At 37.8% G+C, this 21,853-nt stretch overlaps 3 protein-coding genes across 3 annotated transcripts; all 3 read right to left on the minus strand.

The window, feature by feature from the left end:
- Positions 1–3,091: 3,091 nt before the first annotated feature.
- LOC132177634 (uncharacterized) lies at positions 3,092–10,469 on the minus strand. The gene is made up of 5 exons (XM_059590033.2): positions 9,849–10,469; positions 7,462–8,554; positions 6,129–6,545; positions 4,313–5,929; positions 3,092–4,156 (listed from the first exon to the last, which is right to left on the minus strand). The coding sequence occupies exons 1-5, from the start codon at positions 10,325–10,327 to the stop codon at positions 3,368–3,370; spliced, it is 4,395 nt and encodes a 1,464-aa protein (XP_059446016.2). The 5' UTR covers positions 10,328–10,469; the 3' UTR covers positions 3,092–3,367.
- LOC132177635 (disease resistance protein RPV1-like) lies at positions 8,573–9,470 on the minus strand (the record flags this gene model as incomplete). Its single annotated transcript, XM_059590034.2, has 1 exon — positions 8,573–9,470. A coding segment is annotated over one exon (672 nt), but the record flags the coding sequence as incomplete, so codon positions are not given.
- Positions 10,470–14,424: 3,955 nt separating the features above from the next.
- Positions 14,425–21,853, minus strand: LOC132179168 (uncharacterized). Its single transcript, XM_059591819.1, has 5 exons — positions 21,372–21,853; positions 18,622–19,714; positions 17,275–17,691; positions 15,455–17,071; positions 14,425–15,298 (listed from the first exon to the last, which is right to left on the minus strand). The coding sequence occupies exons 1-5, from the start codon at positions 21,851–21,853 to the stop codon at positions 14,627–14,629; spliced, it is 4,281 nt and encodes a 1,426-aa protein (XP_059447802.1). The 3' UTR covers positions 14,425–14,626.

Below are 21,853 nucleotides of genomic sequence, written 5' to 3' on the forward strand. Positions count from 1 at the left end.
GTCCAAGAAGCCACCTGGATGAAGAGCTTCCTCTATTGATCGTAATCAAGTTAGATGGTAATCAAATCAATCAAATTTATTATCATACTTATTTATTTCAATTCTTTTATAAATATGAGTATCTGTATTGTAATATCAATTATTCAATAAGAGTTTAATATAATTTTATGGACTTTATCTGTTGACTTATGTCAAAGACCAAACCATGTAAAATCTTTTGTGTTTATTTTATTTTTATTTTCACTTTTACTTTTGTATCTATTTTATTTTTATTTCCGTATTTACTTTTATTTCTTTACGAATTTCTTCAAGGAAAACACAACTTCTCAAAGAAAGAGAAAAGCACGGCAACTGAGAAAAGTGAGAGAGCTTTTAAGAAGAGCAAGAAAAATACAGATTAATGTTTTTTTTAGAGTGAGCAAAACACAGAGTATATATTTTTTAGGAGTGTGAGAGATACATTTTGTGCGTAAGATCTACTATCCATAATTTGTAGTTCTTTCAATTTATATAGTAAATATGTGTGCTATGTGGAAGTAGGCAAGCCGAAACACATATAACTTCTTGTCTTGTGGTTTTGTGTGTGTGAAGTTGTGATTGTTCATAGTACTAATCAAAATACACCGGTACCGTTCTAAGGAGACTAGGTTTTAAGTGAGACTGGTGTGACTCTTCCAGTCTTTTTTGAGAACTTACCTAATTGTATCTTTGGTCAAATACTATTTATAGCACTTGTGTGTTGTTGTTTTCTTGATAGATTGAATCTCAAGATCTTGAAGAGGAATTAGTGGCGTCTAATTTCTTAACAATTGGTATCAGAGTCAAGTTCGTGTTTAGATTGTATACTGTTCACATATGCACTGTTCACAAATATGGTACTATTCACAATACTGTATAGAGATACTATTCACAAATACTGTATGGAGGTACTAATCACCAGTACTGTACATAGGTACTTTCCACTAATACTGTCCACAAGCACTATACAAAGGTGCTCCAGGGCCTCATAAGGTTCGTTTGATAAAAGATTTTGTTTTGGTTTTGTTTTTATATTATAGCAAAAAGTGATTAATGTGAAAAAATGTAAGAAATAATATTTTTTTTAAAAAAAAAGTAAAATATTTGATATGTACAAATGAAAAAATTTTGTTTTGTAGTGATTTTTTTATTTAAATAATAATAAAAAATAATTAATATGATATAAAAAATAAGAATATTAAAAAAATGAAAAAGTGAGATGAATAATATAGCACCAAAACTATGAGAAAACATTTATCAAACAAAGCCAGAGATGTGCAAGAGCACTAGAGCCTCAGAGATGTGACAGATCACCCTAGCCTCAGAGGTGTGCGAGAGCAAGATCCTCATAGACGTACCAGATCACCCTAACCTCAGAGATGTGCTAAAGCACTAGAGCCTCAGAGATGTACAAGAGCACTAAAGCCTCAGATATGTGCCAGAGCACCAAAACCTGAATGCTATGATGAGAAATGTTAGGTGGAGGATGCTAGCAAGAGGGAGCTAGCTTAGTTACCGAAGAGAAAGAAGACTAAGGAGTACACATAGGTCTACAGGAAGAAGACTAAGGAGTGCACATAGTCACTAGAGAAAGCTGTATGGTCGGTAAGACTAGTAGGAAAGCATTGTAATATGTCTAAACAAGGTCTTATAGTCAAGTTCAAGAGGTGCTTGGACTTGAGTATCACTAGCTTGTGGATTGGGATTGCCCTTGAGGGCAATAAGCAAAGGCACCTAAAGAAGATTCATTTTGTTGTGACTTGATGAAATTCAAGTTAAGGTAGAAATCGTTGTGGATGACTTGAATTCAAGTCAATATTGGATAATGATCATGTCACCAAGTGGACAAACAAATAGCCACAACATCTAAAGATTGTGTCCTATCTACTACACAATACAATCTCATACTTCTACATTACTCTCATAGTATTTAAACATATTAATTAAGTTGGAATTCTTTGCCGCAAATAAAAAATTCCCCCATTTGTTAAAGTCAACAGGTGAAAAAACATCTTCAGCAAGAGTTTCCGTTTTCTATCAGTATGTTTGTTGATGTGTCTTGTGAGAATGTTTTTATTATTTTTGATTTGAAACGTGAAACAAAGGTAAAATTATTTTTAATATTTTGAAGAGTGTTTTTAAGTTTTGAGTTGTTTGTTAATGTTAAGTATTACAAAGTTTCTTGTATTTTTAATGCTTTCACTATTGCTGCCTAAATTTCTCTGTGTTGTATGATGCAAGTTCATCCTAAATGGCTTTCAGATTCGTGAAACAATTTCTAAAAAGAGTGATAGTTCTTGGAGAAGGTTAAAAATAGAATGTTTGATTTGAAAAATCCATGCAACTTTTCCTAGAGAACAGACTCGAGAGCTCCTCCCAAACTTCATTTTATGTATCAGCAATTTCGCATAGATGACATTGCCGGCAATATCAGGGAGAAAGAACTTGGTATCCAAGAGAGAACCATGTCATTGCAGAGATCCCATTGTAAGTGTTGACCTGTTTTGGGGAGTATTTTTATTTTTATTTTTTGTTTGAAAAAAAATGTTTTTATGTGACATAAAGATGATGTTTTTAAACATTTTTTCTTAGGGGCTTACATTTGAAAAATATATTTTCTATAAAGTACACTTGCTTATTTTGATATACTCCAACAAGTGTAAAGCCTTACTTGTAAATAAAATTGAAAAATTAAAAATTAAAAAGAAAAAAAATTAGTCAGTGTGTGTGACTTCTCAGCCACACTAATTTTTTTTAGTTTTTTAAATAATATGTCAGCTCTTACTTCTGCAAAAGTCAGACACCTCTTTTGTCAAGATATTCATATAACAATAGAAGACAAATTTATAAAAACATGTTTTGTGTTTTAAGTTGTTTATTAATGTATTTGTCTTGAGAATAAAAAAATAAAACAAACAAACATGGCCAAGGGGAGGAAATAATGAAAGCTATTTTCCCCCAGTCATCTAAACATTGGTTGAGATCCAACAGGCAACAAGGCAGTAATGGGGCTCCAATAAAGTGACTAACATGAACACCAATTTCACAATCACAACCTTAATAATAATAATAATAATAGAGGAAAAGTAGATTTATTCGTTCTAACTACCAAGTAATTTACAATGTTTTTCAAACTTTCAATTTGTGCAATGTCTCCCTCCCTCCCTCCCAAAATTATCATTGAGTTTGAGGTTGCATTTCCCTTTTGTGCAAAAAAGAACAAAAATATCCCTTAATAAAAAATTTAGGAAAAAAAAAAAGAAAAAGAAAAAGAAGAAAAAATCACTTTTCCTGAACTTTTGTCTTTTTATATATATTTTCTGGATTTTTTTATCATGGGAAATTTTTCTCATTTTTTGCACACAAGGGAGATATTGCAAACAATGATAGAGGCAAGAATAATGAAGATAGAAATGAAGACTTCAAAGTACCACCTCCGTTGTATCAATAGTAGGCAAAAATGGCCAAGTTGCTTTCCTAATAGCTTCTTCGTTTCAAAACCAAAACATCCTCGAACATGCTGCCTAATGCCCCCCAAAACTAAAAGAGGCCCTCTTTCTCTTTCTTCTTGTTTCTCAATCTCTTGAACTTGGCTGTTGACTTCATCACCAGAACCAGAGATGTGGTCGTCTTTAAGAGAGCTGAAAAACTTGGCTAGTTTTTCTGAAATGGATAGTTGGTTTTCGTCCAATGATTCTTCTCCTCCTTCATAATCATCCTCACCTTCAAAAATCAAATAAATCCCACACTTTTTCACCTTAACCCCCTCTATGTATGGTGGTTCATCCTGTGTCACAGTTATCTTATAGCCATCCTTCAACTGAGAAACTAAGGGACGATACTGATGATCTCGAAACATGTAAATATGATCTTCCGGCGTCATTGGGATCCCCTTTAAGTCCAGCACTGTACTGAATACACGTGAATTCATTTTGAGAATATTTGCTCGTATCCCTGGTATGTAAGAGAGTTGATCTATTTTGTCATCCGGTATTTGATGGATGACAGAGACAACAATGCCTATTATCACACCTTTGATCTCACGGTTCTTGCGTTCTGAAACAATCACCTCAGGAGAAAACCAATCTGGAATTCTGCTTCCAGGCATACTAAGAGCGCGTAAATTCCTTAAAGAAACCTGCAATAAAATTTGTCAGGAGAAGTAAATCCTTTCCTATTTAGATTTTTTTCCCCGGAATTTTCTTAATATGAAAAGGATTATAAAAAGCGCAACGGTTAAGCTACAATGGTTCATATGCACAAAACACAAACAAGATTGAGGGAGAGAGAGAACCTTAGAAAGTCTTTTTTTCACCTCAGATGAGCATGTTTTGCAGCCACTCATGAACAACCTTATCAAGGACTTCAAGTGTTCAAGGCCCGGAATATCCTTCACCTTCATACAGTTTGTAAGGTTCAGCTCGCATAAGCTTTCCAAATTTGAAAGATCAGATACCTTTTCCAGTGCAGTACAATGCGCAACGTTCACCTCCACCAAGCTTGAGGGAAGTGGAGGAAGTGACTTGAGCTCTTTGCAGTGGTGCAATAAAAGCTTTCTGAGAAAAGAAAGGCCGCTCAAGCTGGATGGAAGGCTGGAAAAATTATTATGGGCCAGATTCAGAATCTTCAATGATGACAACTTTTCAAAATCATCAGGGATTTTCCCACATAGTTTCCATGCACAAGCATCCAATTCTTCTAGTGAGCATAAATTGGAGAAAGAAGTCGGAAGGCCGAAAGGACTAGGTTTCTCTTCTGCAGTTGGAATTACAACCTCTTCAGTTACGCTGTTTCCAGCTAACTGAAAATGAGGCTTCTTACCCATTTTTAATATTACTAAGCTTGAGAGCATACCAAAGCTTTCGGGTAATTCTGTCACAGCAGTTTCTTCCATAAGCAAGTCTTGCAACGACTTCAAATTTCCTATTGAAGCGGGAAGTTTATGGAGCTGTGTACATTTACTCAATCTTAATCTAATAAGATTATCCAGCATCCCAATGGATTCTGGTAATTCAGAAATTTTGGCATTGTTCAAGTCCAAAGAAGTAAGAGCAAACAAGTTTCCAATTGATTCTGGTAAAGATATAAGATCTTTACAATTCCTCATTGTAAGCTTGCTTAGCATTTTCAAGGCACCCACCTGATCCGGCAGATTCGTGATTGATGTCCCATCTAACTGAAGTTCAACAATAGAAGCTAATCCTTCAATTGAATCAGGCAATTTGCTCAGAAATCGACAGTTTCCAACTGACAAGTCCTTCAAATATGATAAAGAACCAATAGAAGCAGGCAATTCTTTAATTGCACTACCATGAGTTACTAGTTCTGTCAATGATATGAGATTGCCAACCGAATCAGGAATTGAAGTGAGTGATGCACACCAAATTAAACCTAGATTCTCCAGGTTTACCAATAATCCAACAGAATCAGGTATTTCTTCTATACCAGAATGATTAAGAGAGAGTTTTTTCAGGGAAGACAGCTTTCCAATGCAGTTCGGTAGTCTTCTTAAGAATTGGCAACCATTTAGATTAAGCTTTTCAAGTTTTGTAAGGCGGGATATGGATTCAGGAAGCTTTGATATACCACTGTTATCAACAAGAAGTTCTTTCAGAGATCCCATGCTGCCTATATCGCCTGGTAACTCTTTCAATTTTGAGCAGCCAGAGAGTATAAGGTTCTCTAGATTTTTCAGCCCAGACACTTTAGCAGGAAATTCAACAAGGTTCCGACACTCTTTCAGGTTCAAGTGGAGTAATGCACTCATGTTTCCAACCGATTCATGAATCTTTATTAGACTGCAGCAACGTTCAAGAACAAGCTTTTCCAAGGTTTCATGCCCAGATAAATCAGGAATAGAAGAAAGATTAAAGCAGCCGTGGAGATTCATTACCATCAATTTCTTAGCCACCTGACAAACATGGAAGTTTTTTGGTTATAAAAGAGACAATCATAGAGAATTGCTATCAAAAAGTGCAAGCCGAACACATCCTAAACATTTTGTAGCTTTAGTGACTTTGAGTAAGAATAAGCATATCAACCTAGGCCATGAGCATCCTGTTCTTGCTTAATTGATAACCAATTTCGTGCACCTGAAAAGTGAAGCATACCTTGTTACTATACCCGCCCCACACTTGTTCAATTTTGCTTTCTGAGAGGTCAAGGACAGCAAGTTCCCGAGGACAAAAATCAGAGGGAAGACTTTTAAGAGGACACCCTTTCCACTGCAGCCACTTAAGTTCTGGAGATAAATATTTATACCTTCCTACTAACCTCGAATAATTGATTTGCAGAAGTCTTAGATTAACCATGGATTCGAAGAACTTCGTGCACAGCATTACCTCCCTCTCCTTCTTTGCTTTATTATGAAGACGCTTCTTATACAGTTCTACCAAGTATGTTAATCCGGAGGTGCAATTGGGTGTTGTTTTAAGGTTTTCCCAAGCAATTGTGTCACCACTCACATCCTCCAACTTCTTCGGCCTACTTTCAAAGTCTAGGACGATCCCTTGTATCTGTTCTGTTCCCTATTATCCATAATATGCAAACTACTTAAAAAATGGAATGGAGCCAAGTGAAAGAGAGACAATTGAAAGATAATTAGCAATTAAAGACTCAGAGATAATAATAATAATAATTAAAGGACATGCAAAATGGTACCAATATATTCGAACTTACAACATCTAAGAAGCTGGGATAGAGCCGAATTTTTTTTCACATGGGTACATATTCAGTAAATCCTTTTTAAGTTTTGGTTCAAATGTCCTTTTTTTTTTTTTTTGGTTCAAATATCATTCATAACGTTTTCTCCAAATTTTCAGCAGTCCTACATATGAATGTAACTGCCACAAATTATCCAACATAATCCATGCATACAGATTTTGTGACCATTAATGGTTTCCACACCCAGGCCGAAGACATGAATTTAGTCCTGGGGTGGACTAGATAGGAATTTTATGGGAGGACACTATTAATAAAATGACTAAAAGATTGTTCTTTTCTTTTCTTTTTTTCTCTCAAATTTTTGGCCCGCCTAGTCCTTGTCCCGTTACATCATGACCCTGTCTGCACCACACCCTTTTTTCTTCTCCAAGGTACAGTGTGAAGATGTCAGCATGAACCATTTTTTTTTATTATCTCTCCCCAAGTTTTTCAATCTTTTATCAACCTTCACAAACCAGGACTCTTCCTTGCGAGTGAAAAGGAAATTTAAAAACTACAGTAAAGAGAGAGCAGACATCACCAAGTGGAGCACATATACCAATACTCCTTTTCCCCTTGAAGATTACAGAGAACCTTGATGCATGCATCTCTTGTGGCATATGTGAGTATTTGTCTATATCTGCCACTTGGGAAGGTTTGATAAAAAAACTTGCTATCAAGCCAACAAAAAAAAGGAATTGGAAAAAACAGTAAGAACAGTTATGTCACTATAAGTCGTACCTTCTCACCCTTCAAGACAGTCATGATAGCATCGCGCTCCCACAATCTACTACGCCTCCAAGGATACACTGGGTCTTCATCTAGAACAATTTGTCTTCCCATGTCTCTAACTTGATCATGCATCCACAATGCGTTTTGCTCCGTAACCTTAATAAGTGATTTTGCAATGAGGCATCTGATTGCTATTTCAGCCCTAAAACCGCAACCTCTCAATACATCAATTGCATCTCCTTTTTCCATTTTCATTTTAATGAATAAACATGCTATATCAAGGAATATACACTTCTCTTGTGTATCTAACCCATCAAAACTTATCTTCAACACATCCTGAAGATCGTGTGGACGAATTTGTTCCAACTTTTTCAAAGCATCTTGCCACTCTTCTATTCTCCTCTTATCGAATAAAAAAGAGCCAAATACTTCCAGAGCCAATGGTAGACCTCCTGTAAGAGACACCATTTGTTTGGAAAGATCAAAAAAATTCTCTGTGGGTTTCTCACTTCTTAGAGCATGGTAGCTAAAAAGCTGTAGTGCCTCAGAGTCTCTCAACTCTCTGACCTCATAAAACGCATTCACAAGATGCTCGGGTACAACTTCTCTGTCTCTTGTGGTGATGATGATTCTACTTCCTCCATAAAACCATTCCCTTCTCCCAATAAGTAATTCAAGCTGAGTTACATTGCTAATATCATCTAAAACAACAAGAACTCGCTTCTCATGAACTACTTCTTTGATTGCAGCGATATAATCTATAAAAACCTTACCAGGGGAAAGATCCTGGATAAGTTTGTTCTGAAGGGATACTAAACCAATGTTCTTTGCAGCTGTTTCTCTTACTTCTGAAATGAAACTACGGCTCTCAAAGCCACCAACAAGTTTATTATAAAGAGCCTTGGCAAGGGTTGTCTTACCAATCCCACCCATACCATATAATCCAAGAACTCGAACGTCATTGGATCTAACATCTAACAAACTCACCACTTCTTCAACACGAAAATCAAGTCCAACTGTATATGTAGCCACACCCATTGGAGTATTTGCCAGTTCAGTCAACACCCGTTTGACTAACAATTGAATCCGCTGCACTTCATCGCTGTTAATAAGTATTAACATGAGTAACAAGGATGTCAATAATAATACTTGAATAGTCACCTCCTATGTGCCTACTTTAATGAAATACAGACTTTGAAATCTTTGGCTTGGAATGAGGGCCAAGGCATTCAACATAGAGTATGCAAGATCGAGATTTTATGCACATGAACATATAAAAGGTAAGAATGATGAGAAAATCATTTTTATAGTGTATTGGTTCACTATATCAAATTGTTTGTGGATGATTAATTTGACACTGTTGGGCTTATCGACTGACAAGCCCATGTAACCAAAAGATCACAAAATTTATCTGTGGGTTTGTCTCTTCTTAGTGCATGGTAGCTAAAAAGCTTAAGTGCGTCAGAGCTTCCCAACTCTCTGACCTCATAAAATGCATTCACTAGATGCTCGGGCAAAACTTCTCTGTCTCTTGTGGTGATGATGATTCTACTTCCTTCAAAAAACCATTCTCTTCTCCCAATAAGTAAATCAAGCTGAGTTACATTATCAATATCATCTAAAACAACAAGAACTCTCTTCTCACGAACTAATTCTTTGATTGCAGCGATAGAATTAGAATATACAGGAACCTTACCAGAGGAAAGATCATGGATAAGTTTGTCCTGAAGGGATGCTAAACCATCGCCATTTGCAGATTTTTCTCTTACTTTTGAAATGAAACTTAGGCACTCAAAGCGACCAACAAGTTTATTACAAAGAGCCTTGGCAAGTGTTGTCTTACCAACACCGCCCATACCATATAATACAAGAACTCGAATGCCATTGGATTTAACATCTAACAAACTCATCACTTCTTGAAGACGAAAATCAAGTCCAACTGGATATGTATCCACACCTACCGGAGTATTTGCCAGTTCAATCAACACCCTATTGACTAAGGATTGAATTAACAATTTTCAAAGATTCCTTAAACATCATTTACTATTTTCATATTACAAATCGTTCCTCTAATTTCCAGTAGACTATTATAAGCTGCTTAATTCAACCCGGAAACACAATTAAGCCCTAATACGCATCACTAGGACCACTCAAGCCCTAGACGCATCTCCAATCCAATCAGCAATTTCAAAAATTTAAAAAAAAAAAAAAAATCTTTGTATAAATTTGTAACAACAACATGAAACATTAACAACTCAAACAAGAGGATCGATGCATATATGGGGTTTTGGTATTATTTTCCATGTTGAATCTTGATAAGCACAATTAATAGGGTTTTGTGAAAGGTTCATTCGAGGGATATTTTCTACTCCTAAATGAGTATATTAATATACCACCTGTTATTGAAAACCCAACCAGAAATTCCACCAGCTTTTTCCATAGCTCTTCTCCACCTCAAAACCACGTCCTCCCCAAACCGATTTTCATGGCTACTAAAATGTTCTTCGAAAGGTCCCTTCTGCCTCCGCACGTCCGACGGGTAGACTTGGTAGAACACTGGCAGTATGAGCCTCCGGCACTCGCATATCTTGGAAAGTTCCTCAAGGCACCACCGCGACGACGCGTAGTTCGGAGAGAAGATGACGATGGAAGCGGCCGAGTCGTCGATAGCCTCGAGCAGACTTGGCGAAATCTCGTCCCCGCGGCGCAGCCCCTCGTCGTCGCGGAAGACCCGGACGCCGTGTTTCTCGAGCGAATCGTAGAGGTTGACAGTGAAGGGGTGGCGCGTGTCTTCGCCTCTGAAACTCAGAAAGACGTCCCAGCGGTGCCTGGAAGCTCCCGGAGCAGATGAAATGGAAGCGGCGTCGTTGTCCATCTCTGCTGCAGCGTTCTTAGACGTTTACAGAGATCAGGAATTGTCCTTTTAGGGACACTGTTCTTAGAGTTTTTCGCATAAGATCAGATCATGAGGCTTTGCAAACACAAATGGAATATCGAGCAAACGTAGCGCCTCTGCGTTTTTAAAATGAAAAAGTATTCTGACACAAAAGCCGCGCGCCAACGGTTCATTGGTCGATTCCATTTCCTTTTCTTCACTTTCTCTTTCTCTTTGAATATCTGCAATTCGGTTGTGGCAGAAAACCTGAGTTTTCTGCCCTCCAATGGAAGAATGCCATGTCAGTTAAAAGCATAAAAGTGCAAAAACTTTGCCTACAATAAAAACACTATATTCCAGCATGGAGATCATTGGCACCGCCAAAATCCTAGCGCCAAAGATCGCCTCCGACGAGCACATCACCAGCTGGTTTGATATCATCGGAACGACCGCCAAGCCGCTGAATCCGAGATCGGCGCTACAGATCGAGATGCAGACCACGTCGGTCGTGAGTCACGGCAAGACCCATGCCTAGGTCTGCCGTGACCTAGGTATGGATCACGGCCTGACCCACGCCTGGGTCGGGCTCCCCTCTGGCGTGGGTCTAGCTCCCCTCAGTCGCATCCCCTCCGGCGGCGTGGGTCTCTCTTCGGCTACCCACTGCAAAAAAACAATTTCCAGATCTCTCCGAAAAAACCAAAACCAGAGAGAAGAATGTGCATTGGGTTTAAGTTGATGGTTAATTGTTTGTTACAGGAAGGCTTTTTTGTACAGTTGGTGTGCACTTTCAGAGAACTATAACAAAATTGAAGCGATTTTCATTGGGTTTAAGTTGAATAGTTTGATATTTAAGAGCTGAATCATTCAACTTTGTTGAATCCTGGATGGGTGTGATTCCCGATCGGGGCTGGTTTTGATTGTTTCAAAGAGAATTCTTGGTGGGTTTTTGTTTCTGTCAAATGGGTCAAGGAGAGTTTTGGAACCTCATGCTGGGTGTCGTCGGCGCACCACCCCTTGGCCATGGGGTGGCCTGCGCCACCCCCAGATGTTGGCCCGCAAGGCCACTCATGGCTACTGGGGTGGCCGGCTAGTAGCTATGGGGTGGCCTGCGCCACCCCCAGATGTTAGCCCGCAAGGCCACCCATGGCTACTGGGGTGGCCGGCTAGTAGCCATGGGGTGGTTGGTCCTCCTCACTTGTGGCCTTTCAATTTTATTTTATTTTTTAAACACATTAATTAATATTTTAAATCAATAATCAAGTGTAGTTGTGTTTATTTTGCAAACTTAAGTTTAGTAAGATTAGGTTAGGTGGTAGAATTTTAATGGAAGGCAGAAAACATGAGTTTTCTGCCTTGACCGTATAGCAGCACCTCTCTTTTTCTTTACTTGGCTCCAAATTAATCATGGTTATAACAAGTTAATAAATAAATAAGAATAATAATAATTAAATATTTTTTTTGTTTTTTAACCAATTATCTCTTTATTGATATAACAATCAAATTGGGACAAAAATATAATTATGAATCTTTACAATTCAAACATTATTTATGACATACATAATAGCTTATCGTGCTATTATAAGACAATATCTATGAAAAGTTATCGTCCCAACCAGTTTCAAATCTATATCAAATTTCAACGAATCACTACTGCCAAGTCATTGATTTCTTTTTTTATTTTTTATTTTTTATTATTTACCAATACTAGTGTTTTATCAATCGCAATCACCTTCGCTGCCTCTACCCAATGGCGGAGCCAGCCATTTTAAATTGGGGGTGCCGCTAAAATTTTTTTGGCGTCCTAAAATTTTGTTTCACACTAAAAATTTGGTAATTCACACAATATATGCATCACAAAAAATATCTATAAAAGTTCATAAATATGTGCTCAAATTGATATATTAGAAATGTAACATGTCGACACTATATCCAAAAGGGCAGAAATACCAAAAAAAAGTGTCTATAACTGCACTTTACGGTCTCTTAAAAGTACAAAATCATTAAGTATCGAATCTAAATCGAAGCTCTCTGCAATTTCTATTTCAATATAAAAAGCTAAACTATTTGCAAGAAAATCATCCTCCATTTTGTTGCGAAATCGTGTTTTAACAATTTTCATTGCTGGAAATGCTCGTTCGGTAGTTGCTATAAACACTGGAAGAGTCAAAACAAGACGAATCAATTTATCAATAAGATAATATGTCTTTGATTTTTCCGTCTTTGCCAATCCTTGGCATAATTCTGCAATAAAAGACAAATTTTGTAATGTTGGATCAGTAAGCACATCAAGTTCAAAATACCTCAACTGATATCTCAAATTAATTTTTCTCCTGCTCAGAGAGCATCTTAGAGAGTTTTTTTTTTTTTTTTTTTTGTAATTTTGAGAGTGCCGTGGGTTAAAAAAAAATTAAAATTAAAATCCACGGCACCTCCAAGGGATAACGTGGCTCCGCCACTGCCTCTACCATAGTGACAATTTTTCTTTATGCTTGATAACTCCTATGTCATCAGTCTATGGTTTGCTTCCAGAAAATAAAACATAAGAAAACAATAAACCGTCCGGAAACCAATTTCGTTATTCTTAAGGATTTGTGAAAACAAAACCTAAGAAAACGAATAAAATTTCATCCAATAGATTGCTACTAAAAGCAGATATAGAGATAATACATTTTTATTTAAAAACAAAAATATCATAACAAAAACCTAGCACACCCTCACGCGTTCCATGCGCTACCGCTGGCTAGCCACGCGCGGCTAGAAAGCACCCCGAGAACCATTGACACACGCACCCTAGTTGATCTACGATAGAGGCGAGAAAAATGAGGGTGAAGGGGGAGGAGAAAGGGGGCGGAGAGTATTAAGTATTGATTAAATGATTAAATTTACTTATTCTTAGTAGTTTAAGCTTTTAGGAATAGGTAAATGAGGGTAAAGGGGGAGGTTAGAAAGCACCCCGAGAACCATTGACACACGCACCCTAATTGATCTACGATGGAGGCGGGAAAAATGAGGGTGAAGGGGGAGGAGAAAGGGGGCGGGGAGTGTTAAGTATTGATTAAAAGATTAAATTTACATATTCCTATTAGCTTAAACTTTTAGAATAACTGATGATGTAACATGGTATTAGAGCCAAAGTCATGAGTTCGAACCCGTGTTGGGTATCACCTATTAAAAATGAGTTTAAACCCGCATGTAAGAAAAAATATTAAATATTAATTAAATGATTAGATTAACTTACTATGCTCTCCCTTATGCACCATTTTACTATCTTTGATTTGCAACTTTATCAAAAAGTTACCTTAAGTTTTAAAAATTTCAGGTTTAACACGTTTACTAAATTATTGCTTCTGTCAATTTTACATTAACAAAAAAAAAAAAAAGGATAATGGTCATGTCACCAGGTGGACAAACAAGTAGCCACAACATCTAAAGATCGTACACCTATTTACTACACAATACAATCTCAGACTTCCAGATTACTTCCATATTCCGTCGCCATTTCTGCCCCTTTATTCAGTTATTGGGTCTATCGTAATCAGTCAGTCAAGAAGTCTTAAGAAGTTCAAAAGACTTGACGGATTTTTAACATCAATGCATAATAAATTGACGACACAAACAACTAATTTAAAAAGAAAGTAGGAGGCAGGCAAGATCAAGATGCAAATATTTTTTACTTTAAATATTTAACGCACTCCTCAATAGAAAACGAAAGTGCGGAAACAAAATGGAATTTTTCTGCCACAAATAAAAAATAATTCCCCCACTTCACTTGTGAAAGTCAATAGTCGAAAAACCATCTTTTCTTCTATCTCGTCGTCGAGGATGACCCAGACGACGTCCCAATGGTGCATGGAATGGAAGCTCCCGGAGCGGATGGAATGGAAACGGTGTCGTTGTCCATATCTGTTGCGGTGTTCTAAGACGTTTACAGAGATCAGGAATTGTCCTTTTTGTTACATTGTCGTTAGAGTTTTTGACAAAAATATCCGTAAAAAAAAAAAAAAAAAAAAAAAAAAAAACCAGTTTTCCTGAATTTTTTGTCTTTTCATATATATTTTTCTGGATTTTGTTTCTTTTTCTTCATTTTTTATTTAACCTACTGACAGTTTAAGGACATTGCAAATTGTTTAATAGATCAAAGGAATAAATATAATTTCACCCACTAATATAATAACAATAACTTAATATATATATAGAGAGAGAGAGAGGGGGGCAAGAAAATGAAGATAGAAATGAAGACTGCAAAGTACCACCCCCTCTGTTGCATCAATAGTTGGCAAATATGGCCAAGTTGCTTTCCTAATGGGTTGCAGGTAGCTTCTTCTTTTCAAAACCAAAACATCCTCGAACATGCTGCCTAATGCCCCCCAAAACTAAAAGAGGCCCTTTTTCTCTTTCTTCTTGTTTCTCAATCTCTTGAACTTGGCTGTTGACTTCATCACCAGAACCAGAGATGTGGTCGTCTTTAAGAGAGCTGAAAAACTTGGCTAGTTTTTCTGAAATGGATAGTTGGTTATCGTCCAATGATTCTTCTCCTCCTTCATAATCATCCTCACCTTCAAAAATCAAATAAATCCCACACTTTTTCACCTTAACCCCCTCTATGTATGGTGGTTCATCCTGTGTCACAGTTATCTTATAGCCATCCTTCAACTGAGAAACTAAGGGACGATACTGATGATCTCGAAACATGTAAATATGATCTTCCGGCGTCATTGGGATCCCCTTTAAGTTCAGCACTGTACTGAATACACGTGAATTCATTTTGAGAATATTTGCTCGTATCCCTGGTATGTAAGAGAGTTGATCTATTTTGTCATCCGGTATTTGATGGATGACAGAGACAACAATGCCTATTATCACACCTTTGATCTCACGGTTCTTGCGTTCTGAAACAATCACCTCTGGAGAAAACCAATCTGGAATTCTGCTTCCAGGCATACTAAGAGCGCGTAAATTCCTCAAAGAAACCTGCAATAAAATTTGTCAGGAGAAGTAAATCCTTTCCTATTTAGATTTTTTTCCCCGGAATTTTCTTAATATGAAAAGGATTATAAAAAGCGCAACGGTTAAGCTACAATGGTTCATATGCACAAAACACAAACAAGATTGAGGGAGAGAGAGAACCTTAGAAAGTCTTTTTTTCACCTCAGATGAGCATGTTTTGCAGCCACTCATGAACAACCTTATCAAGGACTTCAAGTGTTCAAGGCCCGGAATATCCTTCACCTTCATACAGTTTGTAAGGTTCAGCTCGCATAAGCTTTCCAAATTTGAAAGATCAGATACCTTTTCCAGCGCAGTACAATGCGCAACGTTCACCTCCACCAAGCTTGAGGGAAGTGGAGGAAGTGACTTGAGCTCTTTGCAGTGGTGCAATAAAAGCGTTATGAGAAAAGAAAGGCCCCTCAAGCTGGATGGAAGGCTGGAAAAATTATTATGGGCCAGATTCAGAATCTTCAATGATGACAACTTTTCAAAATCATCAGGGATTTTCCCACATAGCTTCCATGCACAAGCATCCAATTCTTCTAGTGAGCATAAATTGGAGAAAGAAGTCGGAAGTCCGAAAGGACTAGGTTTCTTTTCTGCAGTTGGAATTACAACCTCTTCAATTACGCTGTTTCCAGCTAACTGAAAATGAGGCTTCTTACCCATTTTTAATATTACTAAGCTTGAGAGCATACCAAAGCTTTCAGGTAATTCTGTTACAGCAGTTTCTTCCATCAGCAAGTCTTGCAACGACTTCAAATTTCCTATTGAAGCAGGAAGTTTATGGAGCTGTGTACATTTACTCAATCTTAATCTAATAAGATTATCCAGCATCCCAATGGATTCTGGTAATTCAGAAATTTTGGCATTGTTCAAGTCCAAAGAAGTAAGAGCAAACAAGTTTCCAATTGATTCTGGTAAAGACATAAGATCTTTACAATTCCTCATCGTAAGCTTGCTTAGCATTTTCAAGGCACCCACCTGATCCGGCAGATTTGTGATTGATGTCCCATCTAACTGAAGTTCAACAATAGAAGCTAATCCTTCAATTGAATCAGGCAATTTGCTCAAAAATCGACAGTTTCCAACTGACAAGTCCTTCAAATATGATAAAGAACCAATAGAAGCAGGCAATTCTTTAATTGCACTACCATGAGTTACTAGTTCTGTCAATGATACAAGATTGCCAACCGAGTCAGGAATTGAAGTGAGTGATGCACACGAAATTAAACCTAGATTCTCCAGGTTTACCAATAATCCAACAGAATCAGGTATTTCTTCTATACCAGAATGATTAAGAGAGAGTTTTTTCAGGGAAGACAGCTTTCCAATGCAATTCGGTAGTCTTCTTAAGAACTGGCAACCATTTAGATTAAGCTTTTCAAGTTTTGTAAGGCGGAATATGGATTCAGGAAGCTTTGATATACCACTGTTATCAACAAGAAGTTCTTTCAGAGATCCCATGCTGCCTATATCGCCTGGTAACTCTTTCAATTTTGAGCAGCCAGAGAGGATAAGGTTCTCTAGATTTTTCAGCCCAGACACTTCAGCAGGAAATTCAACAAGGTTCTGACAGTCTCTCAGGTTCAAGTGGAGTAATGCATTCATGTTTCCAACCGATTCATGAATCTTTATTAGACTGTAGCAACGTTCAAGAACAAGCTTTTCCAAGGTTTCATGCCCAGATAAATCAGGAATAGCGTAAAGATTAAAGCAGCCGTGGAGATTCATTACCATCAATTTCTTAGCCACCTGACAAACAAGGAAGTTTTTTGGTTATAAAAGAGACAATCATAGAGAATTGCTATCAAAAAGTGCAAGCCTGACACATCCTAAACATTTTGTAGCTTTAGTGACTTTGAGTAAGAATAAGCATATCAACCTAGGCCATGAACATCCTGTTCTTGCTTAATTGATAACCAATTTCGTGCACCTGAAAAGTGAAGCATATATACCTTGTTACTATACCCGCCCCACACTTGTTCAATTTTGCTTTCCGAGAGGTCAAGGACAGCAAGTTCCCGAGGACAAAAATCAGAGGGAAGACTTTTAAGAGGACACCCTTTCCACTGCAGCCACTTAAGTTCTGGAGATAAATATTTATACCTTCCTACTAACCTCGAATAATTGATTTGCAGAAGTCTTAGATTAACCATGGATTTGAAGAACTTCGTGCACAGCATTACCTCCCTCTCCTTCTTTGCTTTAGTATGAAGACGCTTCTTATACAGTTCTTCCAAGTATGTTAATCCGGAGGTGCAATTGGGTGTTGTTTTAAGGTTTTCCCAAGCAATTGTGTCACCACTCAAATCCTCCAACTTCTTCGGCCTACTTTCAAAGTCTAGGACGATCCCTTGTATCTGTTCTGTTCCCTATTATCCATAATATGCAAACCACTTAAAAAATGGAATGGAGCCAAGTGAAAGAGAGACAATTGAAAGATAATTAGCAATTAAAGACTCAGAGATAATAATAATAATAATTAAAGGACATACAAAATGGTACCAATATATGCGAACTTATAACATCTAAGAAGCTGGGATGGAGCCGAATTTTTTTTTCACATGGGTACATATTCAGTAAATCCTTTTTAATTTTTGGTTCAAATATCTTCTTCTTTTTTCTTTTTCTTTTTTTGGTTCAAATATCATGGATGACATTTTCTCCAAATTTTCAGTAGTCCTACATATGAATGTAACTGCCACAAATTATCCAACATAATCCATGCATGCATACAGATTTTGTGACCATTAATGGTTTCCACACCCAGGCCGAAGACATGAATTAGTCCTGGGGTGGACTAGATAGGAATTTTATGGGAGGACACTATTAATAAAATGACTAAAAGATTGTTCTTTTCTTTTCTTTTTTTTCTCTCAAATTTTTGGCCCTTCTAGTCCTTGTCCCGTTACATCATGACCGTGTCTGCACCACACCCTTTTTTCTTCTCCATGGTACAGTGTGAAGATGTCAGCATGAACCATTTTTTTTTTATTATCCCTCCCCAAGTTTTTCAATGTTTTATCAACCTTCACAAACCAGGACTCTTCCTTGCGAGTGAAAAAGAAATTTAAAAACTACAGTAAAGAGAGAGCAGACATCATCAAGTGGAGCACATATACCAATACTCCTTTTCCCTTTGAGGATTACAGAGACCTTGATGCATGCACCTCTTGTGGCATATGTGAGTATTTGTCTATATCTGCCACTTGGGAAGGTTTGATAAAAAAACTTGCTATCAAGCCAACAAAAAAAGGAATTGAAAAAAACAGTAAGAACAGTTATATCGCTATAAGTCGTACCTTCTCACCCTTCAAGACAGTCATGATAGTATTACGCTCCCACAGTCTACTACGCCTCCAAGGATACACTGGGTCTTCATCTAGAACAATTTGCCTACCCATGTCTCTAACTTGATCATGCATCCACAATGTGTTTTGCTCCGTAACCTTAATAAGTGATTTTGCAGTGAGGCATCTGATTGCTATTTCAGCCCTAAAACCGCAACCTCTCAATACATCAATTGCATCTTCTTTTTTCATTTTCATTTTAATGAATAAACATGCTATATCAAGGAATATACACTTCTCTTGTGTATCTAACCCATCAAAACTTATCTTCAACACATCCTGAAGATCGTGTGGACGAATTTGTTCCAACTTTTTCAAAGCATCTTGCCACTCTTCTATTCTCCTCTTATCGAATAAAAAAGAGCCAAATACTTCCAGAGCCAATGGTAGACCTCCTGTAAGAGACACCATTTGTTTGGAAAGATCAAAAAAATTCTCTGTGGGTTTCTCTCTTCTTAGAGCATGGTAGCTAAAAAGCTGTAGTGCCTCAGAGTCTCTCAACTCTCTGACCTCATAAAATGCATTCACAAGATGCTCGGGTACAACTTCTCTGTCTCTTGTGGTGATGATGATTCTACTTCCTCCATAAAACCATTCCCTTCTCCCAATAAGTAAATCAAGCTGAGTCACATTGCTTATATCATCTAAAACAACAAGAACTCGCTTCTCATGAACTACTTCTTTGATTCCAGCGATATGATCTACAAAAACCTTACCAGGGGAAAGATCCTGGATAAGTTTGTTCTGAAGGGATACTAAACCATTGTTCTTTGCAGCTGTTTCTCTTACTTCTGAAATGAAACTACGGCTCTCAAAGCGACCAACAAGTTTATTATAAAGAGCCTTGGCAAGGGTTGTCTTACCAATCCCACCCATACCATATAACCCAAGAACTCGAACGTCATTGGATCTAACATCTAACAAACTCACCACTTCTTCAAGACGAAAATCAAGTCCAACTGTATATGTAGCCACACCCACTGGAGTATTTGCCAGTTCAGTCAACACCCGTTTGACTAACAATTGAATCAGCTGCACTTCATCGCTGTTAATAAGTATTAACATGAGTAACAAGGATGTCAATAATAATACTTGAATAGTCACCTCCTATGTGCCTACTTTAATGAAATACAGACTTTGAAATCTATGGCTTGGAATGAGGGCCAAGGCATTCAACATAGAGTATGCAAGATCGAGATTTTATGCACATGAACATATAAAAGGTAAGAATGATGAGAAAATCATTTTTATAGTGTATTGGTTCACTATATCAAATTGTTTGTGGATGATTAATTTGATAATGTTGGGCTTATGGACTGACAAGCCCATGTAACCAAAATATCAACCTAGTAACCCGAGTTCACCAAATAGTTTGAACAAAGGATTCTCTCCCGTACCCCTTCCAAGCCACTTGGCCACATTTGCACCACTTGGGCAATTTTTATAACCACCTCGTGAGCCCTGAATCTCAAGCATAGGGCATGATGGAATGTGAAGGAATGGGAGATAAGCTACTCCAAAGATCATAACCATGCAGGAACCAATGGTGAGTAGTAGGTCTCTTCCCAAAACTCTGCCCTATATCTGTTTAAAGCTATTTTTTAGATACATACTAACTTAAGCACCAAAGTCATCTCCACCCACACCAGCAAGCTCTTTTGCTTACTTTTCTCCTCTTTTGCAGCTGCTTCCAATTGATACTTCGGCACGAGGAAAACTATTCTAACATACATCGTAACAGAAGCCTCTAAGACACATCAACTACTGAATGACCAAATGGTAATGCCAACCCATCGGCTTCTACAAGCATATTTGTGTAGACAGTATAAGTCATATGAATTGCAACTGTGGGTGATATGCACCGGACTGTTGCTGCTTCAGATCTAACCTTTGGTGAGATACTGTCAAATTTTTTGTGGAGTCAAAGTTATCTCGCTCCATGTTTACGTTCTTAAGAAACCCCGCATTGGGTCTATCGTAATCACTCAAAGTCTTAAGAAGTTCAAAAGACTGACTTGTTTTAACATCAATGCATGAAAAATAGGCGACACACACAACTAATTTAAAAAGGAAACATAGGGGACAAGATGCAAATATTTTACTTTAAATGCTTAACGCAAGAAAGTGTGGAAACAAAATGGAAATTGCTACCACAAATAAAAAATTCCCCCATTTGTGAAAGTCAACAGGGGAAGAACCATCTTTATGCTAAAACGTCCCGAAATATGAATGAACAAAATCTAGAGAGCCATTACAGAATTGCAAAGTGCCAAGAGACATCATCACGCCAGAGATGCGGCCTATTAATTAACAATTGCCAGAGATTCTTTGAGCAGAATTTAATAGCATTATTTTGGATCGGTTGCCACATGCCATTCCTCTAACCCAGTAAAATAGCACAATTTACAAGCTGCTTAATTTCAACCAGAAAACACAATTAACCCCTCAGACAGATCTCCGATCCAATCAGCAATCTCAAACAAAAAAGAAAAGTCACAAAATCTTTGTACGAATTCGTAATAACAACATGAAACGTAACAACTCAAACAAGAGGATCGATGCATATGTAGGGCTTTGCTAGGTATTATTTTCCATGTTGAATCTTGATAACCACAAGAACTAAGGTATCATTAGATAAATCTTTTCTACTCCTATTCCTATATGAGTAACAAGAACAAAAGACGTTTGAGTATGAAATATACCATCTGTCATCGAAAACCCAACCAGCAACTCCACCAGCTTTTTCCATAGCTCTCCTCCACCTCGAAACCTCGTCCCTCCCAAACCGCTCTTCATGGCTTCTAAAATGTTCTTCGAAAGGTCCTCCCTGCCTCCGCACGTGCGACGGGTCGACTTGGTAGAACACTGGGAGTATGAGCCTCCGGCGCTCGCATATGTTGGAAAGTTCCATAAGGCACCACCGCGACGACGCGTAGTTCGGAGAGAGGATGATGATGGAAGCGGCCGAGTCCTCAATGGCCTCGAGCAGACCCGGCGCGATCTCGTCCCCGCGGCGCAGCCCATCGTCGTCGAAGAAGACTCGGACGCCTTGTTTCTGGAGCGAGTCGTAGAGCTTGGGAGTGATGGTTTTGCGCGTGTCTTCGCCTCTGAAGCTCAGAAAGACGTCCCACCGGTGCCTGGAAGCTCCCGGAGCGGTTGATATGGAAATGGCGCCGTTGTCCAT

Source organism: Corylus avellana, chromosome 4 (genome assembly GCF_965113065.1).
Source record: "Corylus avellana chromosome 4, dhCorAvel1.hap1.2, whole genome shotgun sequence".
Lineage (NCBI taxonomy): Eukaryota > Viridiplantae > Streptophyta > Magnoliopsida > Fagales > Betulaceae > Corylus > Corylus avellana.

Bases quoted from the DNA above. Each gene is read 5' to 3' on its own strand.
- LOC132179168 (XM_059591819.1), bottom strand. From the start codon at position 21,853: ATGGACAACGGCGCCATTTCCATATCAACCGCTCCGGGAGCTTCCAGG. The intron at 19,715-21,371 runs GTATATTTCATA...ACTTATTAACAG, and splicing joins TGGGTTTTCGATGACAGATG to CGATGAAGTGCAGCTGATTC. The intron at 17,072-17,274 runs GTATATATGCTT...CTTGTTTGTCAG, and splicing joins GGGGCGGGTATAGTAACAAG to GTGGCTAAGAAATTGATGGT.
- LOC132177634 (XM_059590033.2), bottom strand. From the start codon at position 10,327: ATGGACAACGACGCCGCTTCCATTTCATCTGCTCCGGGAGCTTCCAGG. The intron at 6,546-7,461 runs GTACGACTTATA...TATGGATAATAG, and splicing joins CTGTCTTGAAGGGTGAGAAG to GGAACAGAACAGATACAAGG. The intron at 5,930-6,128 runs GTATGCTTCACT...CATGTTTGTCAG, and splicing joins GGGGCGGGTATAGTAACAAG to GTGGCTAAGAAATTGATGGT.